The sequence below is a fragment of the Prinia subflava genome, chromosome 1 (genome assembly GCF_021018805.1).
Source record: "Prinia subflava isolate CZ2003 ecotype Zambia chromosome 1, Cam_Psub_1.2, whole genome shotgun sequence".
In the NCBI taxonomy this organism is placed as follows: domain Eukaryota; kingdom Metazoa; phylum Chordata; class Aves; order Passeriformes; family Cisticolidae; genus Prinia; species Prinia subflava.
The window spans coordinates 130,191,579-130,210,241 of NC_086247.1; the positions used below are offsets into that span (position 1 = coordinate 130,191,579).

Consider the following 18,663-nt stretch of genomic DNA (forward strand, 5'->3'; position numbering starts at 1 on the left):
CTCGGAAATGCAATTACCAGGGAGGATGTTTGAGCTAGAAATCCATGACGAGTAAAGAGATTTGTCCTTTTGTCAGCTGTGCTCTCTGCAGGAGGCTGCCCTTCTCTTTGCAGCAGCCTTCTTTTTCTCTGTCTGCTTCAAACTTCTTTTCATTGAAATCAATACCAAATGTTGACTTTGTTTGAACAGTACTATTGGCCCAAAGTAACGTCGAAGTTAGATCAGAAAAAATATTGCTTACAACTTCAAAATTTATAGTAACTTAACAGTTGTTACATTTAATTTACATTTATGGGGCAATGGAGATGTTTATTCCTATTCCATCAGCAGTATATAATATTAACGACTTAGTCTTGGAATTAAGCCTTGAAGCCACACTCAAAAACTGAGCTACTTCAAAATATCTTTCATTTAAAAATCTTTTTAATTGCATACATTGATTCACACAAAAATAAATAAAATAATGATTTATCCCAGAAAATTTTGCCTATTTCAGATATTTTAAGTCTCACAGTCTGTATTTCACTATCTCAAATTGTCATTTGTTATGAATGCTGCAATTCTATACCTAAAGTCCCAGACTGAGTTTATTTATTTAGCTACAGACATCTGCTTGAACCACTAGCCTCTACCTTGGCACAAAAATTCCCAGTGAGACCCCATTGTACCCACTGCTGACAGTATCACTTTTTTTTACAATGGTTAAGTCCTGTGCAAACAGAAGGATACAGACTTGCTGCCTGAAAAGTCACAGTGCTGTTCATCCAAAAAATTGAGTACTACAAAATAAGCATTTTTTTTCCAAGGAACTGTCACTGCAACTGTTAGAAAAGGGACCCCATGTTAAATAAAGATGGAGCACTGGTGAGTTTTGCTAAGAAGGATCTATGCATTGCTGAGTATCCAGCATCCAGACCAGCTCCAATACAATATCATCACTTCATTATCTTTCCTTTGAAAATAAAAGCTGAAATGAAAATGCAGTGGAATGAGAGTTAAAATTACAGCACCAAATATAGGTCATTGATTTTCAACACATCTAAACAGAAATTTTATAAAATAATTCCAAAGTCCCTTAATAGGCAAAGGGGGGTTTAAGCTCTTTTGTATATCTGCTGGTAACTCCTTAACTATCTCACCAGAGCAGAGCAATTTGATAGTTCAATAGCTAGATTAATAACAGATCAATATATAGAGAGAAATTATTGAGATCAATAGATTTAGAGAGAAATTAAAATAAGGTACACCTTGTAGAAACAGGAAAAAAACCCCTTAAATAACCATAAGCCGTTACTTTTAGTGTAGCAACAAGACCGTTCTCTTTTCCAGAAGAGACAAAAAATTATAATCTTCCAAGTAGAATCTTTATTTTCATCTCAGCTTTGCTTCATGTTTTTATCAGCAGCATTTGGTCACATAGAAACAAATATTTTCTAGTCTTTCAGGTAGTCAAGATATTAGTCCAGATTTGCATGATATATATGGTACTTTTACCTTAAATGAGAACCTAAATTCATAAAATGAAAAGTGCGACATAAAACCAGTTAATTTTTTAATGAACTCAAACAGCTAATTTTGCTATGGTACATGACTAATACTTTCCTTGCTAGTGAGGGACTGAAATATTATTACCTAGGGCTGGAGTTTAGAGCTTTGGCACTGCTCTAATGTAATTGGGTCTTTCCCAGGAGCTCTTCTATACAGGCAGGACCCCTGAGTGCAGCACCTTTCCATGCTAAGACAAAACACAGAGATTTATTTTATATGTATATTTCAGAGTGTCTTTAGTTAAATGTCCTGCACAATAGTTCTGAAGCTCTTCCACCCTGGTACACAGACAACTGACCACTGTCAAGCCACTGTTGATCCCTTTGTGGGCAAAGAATTTAAGAAGGGAGCTGTCCCATCCAGCAATAGGAGAGAGCAGCCCTCTCCTATTACATGCACATCCATTGACATCAGGTAAGAGACATCAGATGTCGTCAGAAGCCACAGCACCCTCTGCCAAACTGTTCAGGGTGTAGATGGCCTTCTGCTGCTGGTCTGCTGCTTTGCCTCCAGAGGGTCTGTGGATGCACAGATCCAAAGGGATAGCACTCAGTATGGTCTAGGAGTCACTCACTTCAGAAAGCTAACACAGGATACAGCACCCCTGTGCCATGCCTGCATCTCTTGAAAGATGAACACTTTAAACCAGGTAAACGCTGTGTATTCCTCTTGAACACAGGAATATTGGCAGTGCCAGGATATAAGTATGTGTTGCATCATTTTGGCTGAACCATCAGATTGAGGAGCTGGTTCAGTATCTTTTATCAGACTAAGGAGCGGGCTCAGTATCTGTTAGAAGAAGTCCTAGTAGTAGCTGGGGCCTAGTTTCAGGAGCTGCAAGCATCTGTCTTCCCATCATCATCTTGCATGACTTATGCATCTGAATTTCCCTGTGGAAGTCAGTGTGTTGGCTTTAGCCCAGTCCTTTCTGATTAAGTAAAAGCAGCTCTTGGCAAGGATTCTACTTTGTGTTTGAAGTCCTCTCCTGACTTCTGCAGTTTGTCAGCCAGAAAGTAATAAGTGTTCTGTCTTTTATGCTGCCTTTCATGTCAAAGGTAATGTTCATAGCTCAGCTCATGCAGATTTTTTTTCCACATACATTCTACTTTCCCTGGCAGAACTCATAAAAGTAAAGCCAGGTTTGTGCTACTAATGATCAAAGACCAAGTTAATGATCTAGTTACAGATATCAAAACTTTTGAGTCAAAATCTAGATGCCACTGAGAAAGTGATACCAAGAGCAGGATTCAAGGTCTTCCCTTTAGCTTAATTGTCAATGGAGTATTGTACCAAAAGCTAATTTTACTGGACATAGATCAGATCACACAAGAAGGAAAAGGTATAAAAACCATATTATGCAAGTCAGGAAATTAGTTCATTATTTGATTTTATCCCATTATTCTAATTCAAATATCAAGTAAGCAAACCAATCTAGTAGAATTATTCAATAGAGATGAATGGCTGGGCTAGAGTTATTGTAAAAATTCAAGGAGCAACTGTTGTTGCATCATAGGAGCAGTATGATTTTTCACATCTTCTCCCATTACTATCAGTGTGATCACAGGAGATCAGTGAAGAAGTGATTGGCATAATTAAAACACTTCAAACCAGCAAAACCCATAATTTTGTGTTGGAATTATGCTATTAATCCCAACCTTGGAAGAAAAAGAAGCCAGAACTGTTACACATTTGGGTATTGTCATTGACCACTCCCCACACTTTGATGACACTGGAGTACAAGTGGAGTTTCATGCATTTGATACTGCTCAGAAACCACAAAAAGTGAAAGTCTGCTATTTTATACCAGTTGCAATAAATTAAAAGATACACAAAGGTATTCAGCAGCATGTACCCAATCCCCTGCCCAGCAGCTCCTCTGTCTGTATGGCAATGTGCAATTGCATGTTGGTGATGGGATGCAGGGGGTGTCCAGATGCAGCTTGCTGGGGGAGCATTTCTGAAGCTGTGCCTAAGCAAGCCTGACCCAGATGGAGGCAGGGCTGAGTCACTCTTGGCTTCGCAGCTGTTTGAGCTGCACAGTGTGGATCCATTTAATCCCTCTTATTGTGGTTCTTTCAGAACTCACTTTCCAAAGTAGCTTTAGTGGAGTTGTTAATTTACTTGTTTGTTTTAGAGTGTTTTTGGGGTTTTTTTGGTGGTTTTTTTTTGTTTGGTTGGTTGGGGTTTTTTTTTTTTGGTTTGGGGATTTTTGTTTTATTGGGGTTTTTTGGGGGTTTTGTTGTTTTTTGTTTTGGGGTTTTTTTTCTTTTCTGTTGGTATTTTTGCTGTTTCTTTTGAAGGGTTTTCATAGGGATTGTGGGATTCATGATTGATTGCAACTGAACCTGGACTACCAACTCTCTTCACTAAGAGGAAAAGTTGAATGAGTTTGTCATGGTGTGACCCCTGGAGCAGAAATACATTACCACAGCTCCAGAAGCCTATCCTAATTCCATAACAAAGGGCTGGGGATTTTACAGACCTTGTACAGCCAGCTAGATAGGATGTAAATTTTGAGACAAATTCCATATGAGTGTTTTACTGAAACAATATGGGAAGCAGTTAGCACAATATTCACTGAAAGCAAACTAAATTAACATTGCACCAGATTTTCCATTCTATGCTGTGGAACTCTGTGCTATCATTATAGCATTATGACTATATTTAAAGAAAATGGAAACAGTATCTTCTCAGAAAAAATGCAAGGGGAAAAGGAAGTAAAGGATAGTGGGGAAATGCTAAATGTAGGGAAGGAAACTATGACTGTAGGGTCTGGGAGAAGTTGTTTTAGGACATATAGGCACAGTAAAGCAAGTTCTGCTATTTGTGTCTGTGCTGTGAACTGTACTATTAAACTGTACTATTAGTTTCCCATTGATGTCTTCCCCAATTGAAGAATTGCTTTTTCTTTTCCTTGTAGATATGTGAAACACCTGCTCAAATGAGATCATTGAATGAGGCTACAAAAGTGGTTTTTTTCTTGCACATGCTAATGAAAAATGAATTTATAAGAACGTCCAATAATTAAAATATGAAGGATATTTTTATCTTAATAAAGAAAAAATATACAGATGCCGTTTGCAGGCCACAAATAAAATGCATAGCTTTTGCATTGCATTTTTGCTTGTGTATGTGCCATGTGTGAGCTATGTGATATGTAAAACCAGATTTTACTCTAAGAAACCAGAGCTGGGCTTCTCACTTCCTTGGTGAAGCACTAAGTACAGTGCAGAAGATTCAAAATGCAGACATAACTAAAAATATTTTGATTGTTTAAAAAAAAATTCTTTAGGTACTTTTTAATTTGGCGGTGTCTAAAAAGCATACTTCATAGAAAGGTCAAGTGCCTCATCAGGATGGATACTTGGCAAGCTTGAGGCAAAAGCTACAAGTTACTAACAGGCAAATAAAAGCCTGAGATCTTTCCATCACCAGAAGGCCAAACGAGGGCAAAGCCCTTTTTGAGGGGCAAAAAGCCTCAAGACATGATCTTTACAGGTCTCATAACAGCCAGACTGTGTTAAATTACATACACCTCGAGATTTTATACATCTCTGCAGAAGCTTACACACATACCCACAGACACACACACGTTTGGATTTAATGAGACAGTCAGGATGACAAGCAAGGTCAGCTGTAGCTGCTGTGGAAAAGACTGTTCTGACTTCTATCCAGAGCCATCAGAAATCTTTTCTGAATCCTAGTTCTCATCCAATACGCTTCCCTTTTGTCCTCTATCTGCTATATAAAGTACTTTCCATATGAAAGCACTTTGTCTGGCAACGTAATTTATGGAAGAGACTGTCTATTATTTTTCCACATGAAGCTTTAGATCATGGATGGATATTTGAAGTTTTTAACATCACAGAGAGTCTTAAGTTTCAGGTCTTTTGATTTATTTCCAGTGAAATAAATACTAAAGTTGGCAACCTATGGTGTAACAGGAAAAATTTGCTGAGAATTACAGACTGCTTCCAGGGGTTTATTTTGAAAAGTCGTACAAATAGGCTGCTACATTGGAGGTATTTATTTTCTTGTTAAACTTTAGAATATGTGATCCATATTACCCTGGTGTCTCGGCAGCTGGATTTGGTAGGAAGATTTGGGGAAACCCTAAGCCCAGCTGTTACATAAACATCCAAGTTCCAGCTCTATATGCTAAACTAAGAGCAGCCACCTGGCACCTGCATGTGTTTGGAATGTGCTCAGAAAGGAAAATTGACTCTATGTTTTCAGCTGACTTGAAACTTGGAGGCTTGTCCTTAGTGACTTCAGATGTCATTCTGGGGTTGATTCTGAATTTTTTGGGTACTGGAGCCAGAAATTAATTTCATCTGCCCCAGAAAAATAACACCCTGCTAAAGACAGTCTTCAGCCAGTGAATATCAAGACTTTACTGAAAGCAAACCTTGGCACAAGGAAGCATTTGGAGTTAGTTTTGGCATCCTTAAGTAATGCATTATAAGTGATCATAATTGGACTTTGACTGACTTGCTTGAGAATTGCAGTGGCCACAGAGGGTTCCAGTCCCAACAGGGGAGCAGGAGGGAGCCAGACCACACAATGCTTTACCCCCAGCCTCTGTTACTGGCCCTGGCCAACAAGATGCTTTCGAGAGGCCCTGCTCCCCACTGGTGCCCTGTCCAGCACAAAATTAGGCTACACATTATTTGTCTGACTAGAATGTCATATACAAAAAACACATGAAAAGCGAACAAAATCAGATAAATGAACTTTAAAATAGTAGCAGTAATGTCAAATGGGACAGTGACGTTGCCAAGAGGCCAATTAAAAAAAATCACTATACCATTAATTGGGCTCTGAGGAGCCAACATAAATGACAAAAAATCCTTCCCATGTTATGCCATTTTCCTTTTCAAGATGTGTAAGTTAGCTTCCCAGTGCGGTCTCGGAGCTTCACTCAACATGTGTAATGGAAGAAGAAAAAGCCAGGGCTCACAGAAGGGCAGTTCTGCTGAAGGCAGTGAGAACCTTGACACTTTGGAGGATCTGGCTCTGATCATACACATCTGATCTTAGCAAAAGCAAAATGACAGCCTAATGTGTGAGAATCAGCCTAGACTCTCGTTGTCCTCAGAATGCAGGATAGGAAGAGATCTCCAATAAATGCAGCTTTTAAAAAGCAGAGCTTCACTAACTTCTCCAGAACTTATTCATGGTAGTTCATCTTGGCAGAAAGATGCAAACACTTACAGATCCAAAGACTCTGCTTTGCTTTTCATGGCTGTGAAGGTTGTGGTAAAAGAGCTTGTTTCTCCTTTGTACTAGCTTTCTCATGCTTCACCATTGTTCTTGTTTGTTTGTTTATAACATTACATCCACTACTGATCTGCCAGAAAATGAAGCTTTTTTCCATGGACCTGAACATTTGGGTTCCAGTGTGCCAGTGAAACCTCTGTGATAAGTGGTTTTTCATTCATAACCACATGTGTTTAGGATATGTGGAAGGTATTGCTGAGATTCTAAACCCCACAAGTGCTTACAAAGATTCTTCTGCTTATTAATATTTATAAGCAGAGGAAGAGGTCATCAGAGCTTCTGTTTGCATGGCTAGCAGCTGATGTCCCTGAAAGGTCATTGTTAATATTCGTGGTGAGTAATGCCTGACCTTTTAGCCCACAAGGCTCATTCACATGTGTCACCACCATCCCTTTTAGCCATCTCCTGGTCTTGTTTTCCTGCAAATACATTGTGTCTCATCTGGATTCAGCTGTTCCTCTGGGACACTTGGACGATCCCAGACTCCAGGCCTGGAATGATGTTTAGGACAAAGAACCAAGGCTTTTTCTAAAATTTTCTTGGAGCATATGAGTTACACCCGTAATGACTTGTCTCACTGTTCAGGTGATTCCCCTTCCCTCATCTGCATTCCTCATAGTCTCCTCTAATTTACAGACAAAAAGAGGAACCATGAAGAAAACAGTAACCTCTCTGCAGGTCTTGGCAAAGACCCATTTTACCCCATATTTCAACCTAAGCACTGCAACCTTCACCTGCCTAGTGATCATTGAAAGTGCATCTCTTCATGTATGTTAGCCTGGAAGCCTTCCACAGAATTTTTTGTTGCTATTAGCTTCCTCTTGGGTAAATGTCAGTTCATAGTACTTTACTATATGTAAATTGCCCTGTTGAACTTCTGAAATGAATGTATAATGCCTTAGGGAGAAACGTATGGATTTCGCCTGAATTGAAACTGGAAATTTAGACAGTTGCATTCAATTTAACCTTTTATAGTAATGGTGCCATAATTCCTGACAGGGATAACACAATATCCAAACACCAGAGCCATGATATTCAAATAATCTGTAATAACTGATGCAGATAATCTTATGTTTACTGATTTACCATTTTTTCCTTATAGCCCCATCAATCACTACATTATTGTATCTTTTATTCATCTTTATATTAGACGTAAAAATAGTATAAAATGTAGTGACAGCTTTGGGTCACTTTTCTACTCATTGTTAGTGTGATGCAGAAGTATCAGTGTTTCAGTAGATGTAATAATTTAAGAGCATAGGTAAAGCAAGATGTATCAGCAGAGGCAAAAAATCTTTAGGTAAACCAACTGGTGCATCTTTAAAAGTTAGTTGAGACCTCAGGCACACAAAGCCTTCTCCAGAGACTGTCAAAAATGGTTTGAATGTCCCAAAACTTCTCTCCATTACAGAATTAAAAATACCCTTAGATACAACCCTTAGAAGTCAACAAAGATAAACCCTGATCTCAAATCAAAATCAAGATTTTTATTCATTATTAATAAAGCTGCTATAAAATTAGAATCAAGAAAAATGCATTATTTCCACATAGGGTCACATTTCTTGAGGTAGAATTGAAACCTACATCCAGCTGTAGCATGGGTTTCTGCCAAGTGGGAACAAAATGCTTTAAATGTATGGCATGTGCATTTGATTTAAAACAATTTATTCACGAGATTTTTCACACTTTATATGACATATAAAAACACTGACATAATAAGAAGTTATCATATTTTTCTTGGTTTTTTGCCCACCCCATAAAATATTCACTTGCTTCAAATAATTTATAGGAATGTATGCTTAGAAAAAAAAAAAAACAAAAAAAACAAAAAAAAAAAAAAAAAAAAAAAAAAAAAAAAAAAAAAACAAAAAAAAACAAACAAAAAAAAAACACACCACAGTGGGAGTTTGCCTGGGGAAGGATTAAATGGAAAACTGAAAGGGAACTGGCTGAAAATAAATATTAAACACTTATTTTTCTTAGCAGTACGTATGAAAAGAAGATTTTTTTTAAAAAAACCTTAATATATGAAAACAAGAAAATATTGACCAAAACAAATATTTATCCAGGAGGGAAGAATGTCATGTATGAGGTCACACTTATCCAGTTATTTGAAGATTCTTCCAATGTGATACAGAAAGAATTTGGTAATTGGAAAAATTGCCTTACATTCACCTGTTATCCTGCAGTTTTTCCTACTTCTTCCTAACTCTTTATGTGTGCTTCCAAAGCCCATCCTGGTCTGCCTTGTCATTATATACTTGCTCCACTGAACCCAAGTATTTGTTAGAGTATTTTTAAATACATTGACAAGCATGTTTGGTATGTGAGGTCTAGGCTGTATGCACATACAGTTGGTTTGCTGTTCCAGCCTAAGTTATAAAGCAACCATGGATATGGCTTTTTCCTTTACTCAAAAGTTTTGGCTGAAACTGTGTCGTATGTTTCAGCTTCTTTAGCAATGTATATTTAGCTCTACACTCACAATTCTCCTTTTAAATTATACTAATATTATTAATCATATCCACAAAGGTTATTTTGCAGTTGATAAGGACTGTGAAATCTGCATTCCCTGTTGAAATATTATACAGAGAGAAAATAATTCTAAATTTCTGCTTTAATTTTGCAGGCTATGCAAAATATTTTAGTCTGACATAAATGTATGCAACTCTTTTGAAACCTTTGTTTTACAGCAGGGTAGTATTCATCCCAAGCTTTTGGCTGTGACCAAGGTGCACTGTCTCCAAGATCAGATAACTGCATATTTTCTTATTGTACAAGCACTGCTCCAAAGTCCTCGAAAAATTGCAAGCACTTTTTAAAAAGGCATTTCACAGCTGGGCCCAAAAGGCTAAAATTATACTGTGCTACTGTGTGACATGCTAAACCAGAGATTTATAATGATGTAGCAAAATGGCAAGGAAGTGTTCTGCTTTGAGGAGTGGTCAGTAATGAACTAGGCATTCCTGCAGTGTAGTTGCTTTCATCTGCTGAATGGTGGACCTGTGGCCAAAGCTGCTTCATTTAGTCCCACTATTCCAGCACTCAGAATAGCAGGAATGCTCTGCTATAGATGTATTCCTCTGCTTCGTTACACGGCTTCACGGGTTTTTTCTGCTTCTTTGTTCCAGAGATTGGAAATATTTGACTTTAACATGGTAACGTTTCCTGGCACTTAGCAAGTTTTTGTAAAATATTGCTGGTTTTATCTTGTTATCCATTACTGAAAGCAGAGCTAGTAAAATCATGAGTGTTGCTTCAGAACTGTGAGGTTTGCGTTTAACTTCAGTATTTCAAATTTGATTGTAAAACCAAAAAAATAAGGTCTTCCCCACCCAGTATGAACATTATGATGTGACAGTTGTATCTTGGGCTGTGTCCAAAGTGGCATGGTGGGGGGATTGGGAGAGGGGATTCTGCCCCCTGCTCACTCTGATGAGACTCCACCTGGAGTGCTGCGTCCAGCCAGGGAGCCCCCAGCTTTAGAAGGATGTGGACATGCTGGAATGAGTCCAGAGGAAGCTGTGAAGACAAGAGCTGGAGCTATCTCCTACGAAGACAAACTGAAAGAGCTGGAGGCGAGAAGACTCTGGGAGACCTTTCTGTAGCCTTTCAGTAACTAACAGGGTCTTAAACAAAGAGAGGGACAAAGTTTTTTACCAGGGTCTGTAGTCACAGGAAAAGACCAATGGTTTTAAATGGAAAGAAAGTAGATTTTGACTGTATATTAGGAAGAATTTTTTACTGTGAGGGAGATGAAACCCTGGAACAAGTCACCCAGATGTTTTGGATGCCCCATTCCCCAAAGTGTTCAAGGCCAGGCTGGATGGGGCCCTGAGCAACTTGGGCTAATGGAAGATGTCCCTGCCCATGGCAGAGGGGTTTTGAACCAGATGATATTTAAAGGTCCCTTCCAGCCCAAACCACTCTGTGATACTCTGTGGATGCTGAGAGCCTGATGTAATTCCTAGGTGAGCAGTCATTGTTTTGTAACAGTTATTACAGATTATTTTGAGAGTGTGTCCTTTGAACAGTGATAGAAGGCAATAAATTCATTTTCCAGAGTCACTGTGTGGTCCACTCTCTGTACTGCACTATGGCTGAAGTAAAAGTGTAATTGCATGTGTTGTTTCTTCTTTCATTGCAAAAGCATAAAAGTCAATTTTCTTTTAATTTCAATTCCATAATAGCTTAAATTGATCTATGCAGGGGCAGATATGCTGTTATTACTCACCATCTCCTCCATCTCTAAACCCCTTCCTTTAACCACCAGAACCTGTGCTGCAGAGGCATAAAACCTTGTCCCTCAGACACAATTTCTGGGTAAAAGAGAATGATGTTGCCAAATTCAGAGAAATGCAACAAGGTACAGAGGGTCCCCTAGATGCCAAACTCCAGAACTGCTTGGTATGCAACTCTTCACATAATGCTGTTAACATTTTGGGCAAAAATCCTCCATAGAAGACATTGCAATAAACTAAAACTAAGTTTTTTGAAATAAATTACACAGTCTGGTTTGTGCAAGTATTCCAAACTTTGTCTGCCAACAAATCCACTGAAATACTTTGCTAGTCTCTTCCTGAAACTTTCTTTGCTTTTACTTGAAACCTCATAAAACCACTTGTCCAGCAGCCAGAAAGATCATTAGCCATGGCTTCCTGAGCTCTGAAGAAGTAGGGTTTTTTGGCTGCTGGGGTTATTTTGGCTACTAACAAGCAGTAGGCATCACCCTCAATTTACAGTCAATAGAGGATGCAGAAATACTACACCCACTCATTCCTGCATTTAATAGAAACAAGATTTGTGTCAGTGCTCAGCCAGGTACTCATATTCAAAGCAGATTTCTTGGCACCTTTTTTTTTCTTTTTTTTTTTTAAGGTACATTTGTCTCTGTCATATAACCCAGTCTAAGAACTACCATCTTCAGTTTCCTCACTGGTGTGTATGATCACATCAGCCCCTCAGATATGTAATATGGGGGCTTAAAAAACTTTGTTATTACCTTAAAACTGAGCTACAAACAGATGAGTTTGTAGCTACTTTATTCCTATTTTTATCTGGTTTATTGGAAAGGATTTTGTTAAAGGGAAACCTAAGGTAAAATAGACCCTTTTTGTTGACTGGTTTTAAACAGAAAAATGAAGTACCAAGAATTGCAGCTCCCATGTAATCCAAATGAATCAATAAAACAGAATTATTTGTTCATTTGCTCCGTGTAATTCTGAAACTGCCTATTTGCCATGGCTGATAGTTTCAGTTTGTTAATACAGCACACACTCGAGATGCAGTTCACAATTTCCACCAGGCATGCTAATGGAAACAGAGATCTGTTACAATAACAACTGAGTAGTCATCACACAACTTAGCATTTGGGTTTCCCAGACTCCCAAAATGAATGAGATAAGCAGCAAGTGTCCTAGAAACCAGCAATTTTAATGTTGCCATGTCTTTATGGGCCTGACACCAGAAATAGAGAATTTGGAATTTTATTTCTCAGGAGATTCCCATTAGAAAAAGAAGGCTAGACAAAACATTGAGGTACTGTACAAAGGTAAGCCACAGGGAGTGCAGGAGTAGGAGACAGTAGATACATCTGCCTTGCCTGGTCTCCCAGGACACTTGATTAGAGGCTGTCAGGAGACCTGTCTGTCTGCCTGGGACTGATGGTCACCAGTTTTCCGTCACATGAGAAATAACTGAGCAGCAATCACCATTTCTATTGGAGATGCCAGGAGATCCTGGTGCCACTTAAACCATTTCAAGGTTATTGCAGGCTAATGGCTAGAGAATGTGCTGGGGAAATAGGAGGGACTGGCTCTACTCCCACCTCAGGCATGGGGATTAAACTCCTGGCATTTCCTGTGCCTGATGGAGTTATACCTGTGATTCTGGTCTGCACAAGACCTGGGACTGTTGAAGCACAGCTCACTCCTGGCCCAAAGCAGTAACCTAAATTAGGAACCCAGGGGTAAAATGTCCCACTGGGAGTGAGGGGACCATTTTAATACTTTCCTCAAAACTGTCTGGATATTTGGCTACACACACAGACCTGCAACCCTCTCCTTGGATCCAAACACCTTAAACACTCAGCAGCAGGATCTGCTGGCTTGCCTGTGCCTTCCTCAGTGGTGTTTGCCCAGTGTTTCCCAGTCCAGTGTTAGCGCAGGCAGAGCAGGTTGGTGCCTTCTGTGCTGAGTGGAAAGGCACTCCCCAGGAGGGTCTGCAAGCCTTATCTAGGTAAGAAAACATAGAGACCTTGTGGTTGGAGGTGTGTACCCAGCTAGATACCCTGAGAAAGCTGCATGGGGAGGAAAGGAAGCTCTCGAAGGAACTTGCCAAAGTTTCAAAGTTTCTGAGTATAGTAAACACACTGAGAAAGAGATTTTTGAGTCACACTTCTGTACTTAGCCACAATTCCTCAAATTCCTATTTTGAAAACCATTTTTAAAACCATTTCAAAAACTATTTCTTTATCCAAAGGTATGTCAGAAGTATTGTGAAAGATGACACTGCAGATTTATCAGAGCAGAATACTTAAAGTTTTCCAGAGATGTGTAGAGTGCTCACAGGATTGTTTGTTCAGCTAGAAAACACCTAACTTCTGGTTTGTAAGCTGTCTGAAAAATGAAGGTGTGTGAGTGCTCACTGTGTTACAGTGACTGAAGGTGATCACAGCCACATGTCCTATGCTGCTCAGCACATACACCACGAGTGGGTGTGAGACACCAGAAGCACAAAATGTTTTAACAAAACCTGCATTTCTCGCTTTGATGCAGAACTTACATTTTTATAAAAAAATGATGTGTTAATGCCAAGAGCTTTGCTTGCATGAACTCCCACAACTGTGAAGCAATAAGATTACACTTGGTGGCCCCTGGATATTTTTTCCAGATAGGCCAGATAATTGTTAATGTAGGAAAAGCCCAAAAAACCAAAAAGTTGCTGATCCAGTTCCATTCAAACCTGTGGAGTCATGTCCATGCTCTGTCTCCTCAGCATTTTGTGCTGAAGCAGTCATGCTTGATGGCCTGAGGCTTCCTCTGCTGTGTGTCTAACCACAGCCACCCATCTGCATTATGGAGCAGGTAATCCCACAGTGATGTTCCCAGTTGCTCTTTTCCTGCCACATGTGTTTGTTCACCTAGCTAGAGATTACTCAAGCTCTGCCTTCTGAAGCCCCATAAATATGTAATCTGAGCTGCCATCACACTTATTTGCAAACTGTATCTTTCTGGGTTTTGCAAGTCAGGTTTAAAACATCCAGCTTGTTCACGGGTCTGCAGCTCTATATTAGGTTAGAAGCAGCTGAAAAAGGACAACCAAGGTAGCCTCAGCTGGCAAAGATACAGGACTTAGCCTGGATCTGCTGCTGGTGAAGCAGTAACAGGGAGCTGTACCCCATGCATCTGTACTCACCACTAGAGATTCACAGAGGAGACTAAATTTAAAGCATAGCAAACTCCAATTAGATCAAACTTGAGGACATGTAAGGCTGGGGGTGCCCAAACAACCACACACACAGAGTCCAGTCTAAGTCTAAAAATATGCTCATACACAAAGACAAGGAATTTATTGTAACAGGAAAAGTCCAATAATGCTTTTATTTTTGTTGTTTAATTCCCAGAAGGGTCATCTACAACATGTCTCTACCAGAAGACTCCACAATGAAAAAAACAACCCAGAGTTGCTTCTTACTCATCATCCTTCTAACTGTAAGTACAAGAAAACTGAACTGTTCATGACACCTGCCATATTTTAACTTGTGGTGATGTTGAGAAAAATGAGTACCAAGTTATCCTTGTTATACTATACAGGTGAAAGAAAGAGTTTCTTTACTAATAAATTTCAAAAGAAGATTAATAAGAGTTTGAATTTGAAAGCATTGTTTCTTCAAGAGACAGAACTGCAAGTCTGAACAAGGTTATGCATATGACTTTTTATTTCTGTGTTTTACAGGCTACAGCATATAATGGGAACATGTGTGTTTGAAAACTGCCCTTAATGTTGTTCTGTGGGACAAACTGACTTAAGTAGTGATGGATTATCACTGTTTATAGTTGATCTGCTATTAGGAAAGCAATCAAAATGAAAAATAATCTTATAAATACATTTATTAGTTCAAATGTTATTTTCAGCTGTTTCATATCAACATTATATTTATTTTAATGTATGCAACATGGTTGAGTAATTGTGGTACTAACTAAATTGTGGTACTGACTAAATACCTCTCATATAAATTGAATCCTTTTGCTGATCTTTACTTGTGAAACTTCAAATGACTAGTGATCATCATAAAATCATAGACATTACAGGCAGTCAGAATTGAGAATAAATACTGCCCAGAGCCTAAGTTACAGAATGATCAGCATATGTCTGAATGATGCTACTGGGAACAAGCACCTCACTACCCAGTGTGGTACAAGTAATTTGCATGATATCTGCCACCATATTCCCCAACTATCTCTAACTCTGTGTTCCTGAAGGAAGCTTTCTTCTTCTTCTTCTTCTCCTTCTTCTTCTTCTTCTTCTTCTTCTTCTTCTTCTTCTTCTTCTTCTTCTTCTTCTTCTTCTTCTTCTTCTTCTTCTTCTTCTCCTCCTCTTCTTCTTCTTCTTCTTCTTCTTCTTCTTCTTCTTCTTCTTCTTCTTCTTCTTCTTCTTCTTCTTCTTCTTCTTCTTCTTCTTTTTCTTCTTCTTCTTCTTCTTCTTCTTCTTCTTCTCCTCTTCTTCTTCTTCTTCTCCTCTTCTTCTTCTTCTTCCTCCTCTGCTGTGTTTTTGGTTAGCTCCTCCTGCCCCTCTGCTTCTCATCTTCTCTTTTAACATCTGAATCTGAAGTATCTCTGTGCATCTCCTCATCAAATCCCATGTTGTAAAGCAGAAGAAACTCAATGTTGTAGAAAATATGTTGGAGATCATAAGCAACAGCTCTACCTGGTTTACTCATTGGGTTGTACTTCTCCTCTCAGCCTAGCAGAGCTTGTCCACAGCACTGTTTGCCACTTAAATTCATATAGATAAAAAAGGAAAGGAAAGGAAAGGAAAGTAGAGAACAGTAAGAGAATTATGGATAGAAAGAGGTAAAAAGAAAAGAATTAAATGAGATCGTGGAGAAGCCAGGAGAACAGCAAAGAACATACTACTTTGGTAAAATATTGAATTCATGGTTCAGGATTAGAACCTTCCATCAATGAAGAGCTGAAGAGACAGAGAAAGAATTAAAGAGAATTAATACAATTCTGTTAACTTAGTCCCAAAAGAATTTGTCCAGAATTAGTTAATGATTTGAGGAATCATCTCCATGCTTGAGAGAAGCCTTCTACCCTGAGGTATACTGGAGTGTTCTGGCATTTGTGACCATTTGGGTTGGCTCTTCTACCTATCCTACAATGGTGCATGTGACAATGCACTGGCTATGAGATCACCTGTGTCAGAGATGTCTGTAACAAAGATTCTGAGAGACCAGCTTCCTTCTGGTTTGAATCCCATCTGATCTGCACAGCTTGATAGGGGTCTTGATAAAGAATAGCAATTCTTCCTATAAGAGCCAATGTCAAATGACGAAACAGATCCAGCTTCTTTTGCTCCCAGTCAAGTGACAGGACTGTAAATATCCCGATAACTATCAACAGCACTTCTGAGCACTTGAGGTGCTGTGACCTACAGCATGGGTTTGTAGGTCATCCCTGAAGGACTGATCCTTGCCCTGCTGTCCCCAGATCTTTTATATCTCTCACCGATGAAAGCATGTGTGCAATGTTGGTCTGTGCTCATTCCTCAGCACTCCAGGGCTAGGATTTATTTTGAAAACTCTTCAGTGAGATTTGCATCTGCATTCATTTTAAATATCTTTGCATCAAAGGGCACTCCATATTCCGACCAAGGAGCACTTCATATTCCAACCTCAATGGAACTGACCTTACATTTTCATGCTTCCAATCCCTATGTGCCTTCTTTCCCTACTGCAGTGGGCATGCTGAGCTCTACTTTGACATCTCTTAGGTTAATTTCCCTTTCAGGAGGGAAGAAGCCACAGTCACAGAAGTAGACCACAAACAAGCTTTGTTTCCTTCATGAAACTTATCCGGAATCCTGCTGTTAGATCAAATATGAAAAATATTTTGCCTCAGTCACATATTTTCCAAAAATTTGCCCATCTGTAGATGGTAGAAGTTATCCATTTTCTTGCATTTATTTATGGTTTGTTATGTGTAAAGAGTGTCTCTTTTAAAAAGACTGTTCCCACTCTGTTGGTACTTCAAATCACTCCTTTGTTCCAAGAACTGTGGGACATGTCAGCCACTGCCTGAGCCTGAGGAAAATGTAGTAATTAAGGTACTTCATGGCACAGGCAGGAGTGATCTCCCATCCCCCTCCTCTACCCACCCCGCAAGGCACCCTCTAGGTCTCCCTTCTTTGATGACTTTGATGGTTTTCTGTCATCCTTTCATTTGTGACCTGCACTCCCAGTTGGTCACTGTGAGCTGTTGCAAAGCAACACAACCCTTTGAGTTCCCTGTTTTCTCCTCTGGAGTCCAGGCTCTCTGTTTGTGCTATTTGGCCCACTGTAAGGGCTGGTGGTTCCACTCCTGATGGTCACCCCTATTGAGTGGGGGAGACTTTTACCTGAAATCTCTTTTCTTATTGTAGCTGGGATTCCCTTACACAATCTCAGAGCTGGAGCACACCCTGCCCTCTATGTGGTGTTAGTGCTTTGCAGAAGAGTTCCTCAGATTCTTCTCGTATGTCTCCTTCAATGTTTTGTCACAGACCCCACTTAAGTGGTGTGGACAGACACTTCCTCCCCACCACCTCCTTTAGATGTGTCACCAAGGGGTTTTGGTACCTTCTGATAGAAACCATCTCTGTTATGCATGTATTTTTTAGCATAAAATAAATAGTACTTCCATGTACAGATCCACAATACAATCTTTACAAAAAAACAATCTTTACAAAAAAAAAAAAAAAAAAAAAAAAAAAAAAAAAAAAAAAAAAAAAACAAACAAACCTCTAAAGTGCCAGTTGTTCCAAAATTAATTTAGGAAATAAAAGCAATGCCTTACTTTTGTCCTCTTTGATGGATTCCCTTGTGTTTGGATGCACAATACTATACAAAGGGAATTGGATTAGAAAATTTAATTGTTCATTATGTCATAGTTCACTTTATACTGATGCTCTCTAGTTTTTTGCAATTGAGAGCCACAGAATGTAACTGAGATTTGTTACCTCAAGTATGTGAGCCCTGGTGTGCTGGAGCAATTAGTTCATGTCCTCAGTGCATATTTCTCTTCACAAGAAAGATGGAGCATCAGCATGGTATGCCCTGCAGCACAAAACCGCTGAGAATGAGGAAGAATAAAAAGATTTGAGTCTCTTTCCTATGTGACCCATCCATTTTTCAGGACATTGATGGAAGAGATTTGTATTCTTTGCTTTGTTTTGTCAAGTAAGAACTGTGCCTACAAATGGCCCTGGAAATGAGGATTGATGAAGTAGTTTTTCCCACATACTCCAGTTTGGTACCCTGAGCCAACCACAACATGCATAGTAAGGACTAAATGGATGCTGCAGCTGAAGGCTACACTATTTTCAATAAGGTCCACTACACCAATATTTTATTTTAAAATAAACTCATTCTGAGTGAAAAACAAATTGTATAATATATTCACTTAGTATATTCACTAAATCCAAATCTGTTAAATTGTTGCCAAGCATCAGTCACAAAGATATGCAGAGTCTGATACTTCTTTCTAACTCTTGAAAGACTCATGAATAATTCCTATTCACAAAACATTGAAAATTAATTACATGAAAACCTAAATGTAATTTTTGGTAGAAGTG

At 39.0% G+C, this 18,663-nt stretch overlaps 1 protein-coding gene across 3 annotated transcripts in view; it reads left to right on the forward strand.

The window, feature by feature from the left end:
- The window catches only part of CALCR (calcitonin receptor), a 155,268-nt gene that overhangs the window by 70,290 nt on the left and 66,315 nt on the right, over window positions 1–18,663 (forward strand). For 2 of the 3 annotated variants that reach the window (XM_063412197.1, XM_063412215.1), the window contains exon 2: window positions 14,453–14,540. In XM_063412197.1, the coding sequence (XP_063268267.1) occupies window positions 14,469–14,540 (72 nt within the window). In that variant the 5' untranslated portion in view covers window positions 14,453–14,468. The remainder of the gene's footprint in view (window positions 1–14,452; window positions 14,541–18,663) is intronic. The other variant, XM_063412206.1, reaches the window with a different exon arrangement.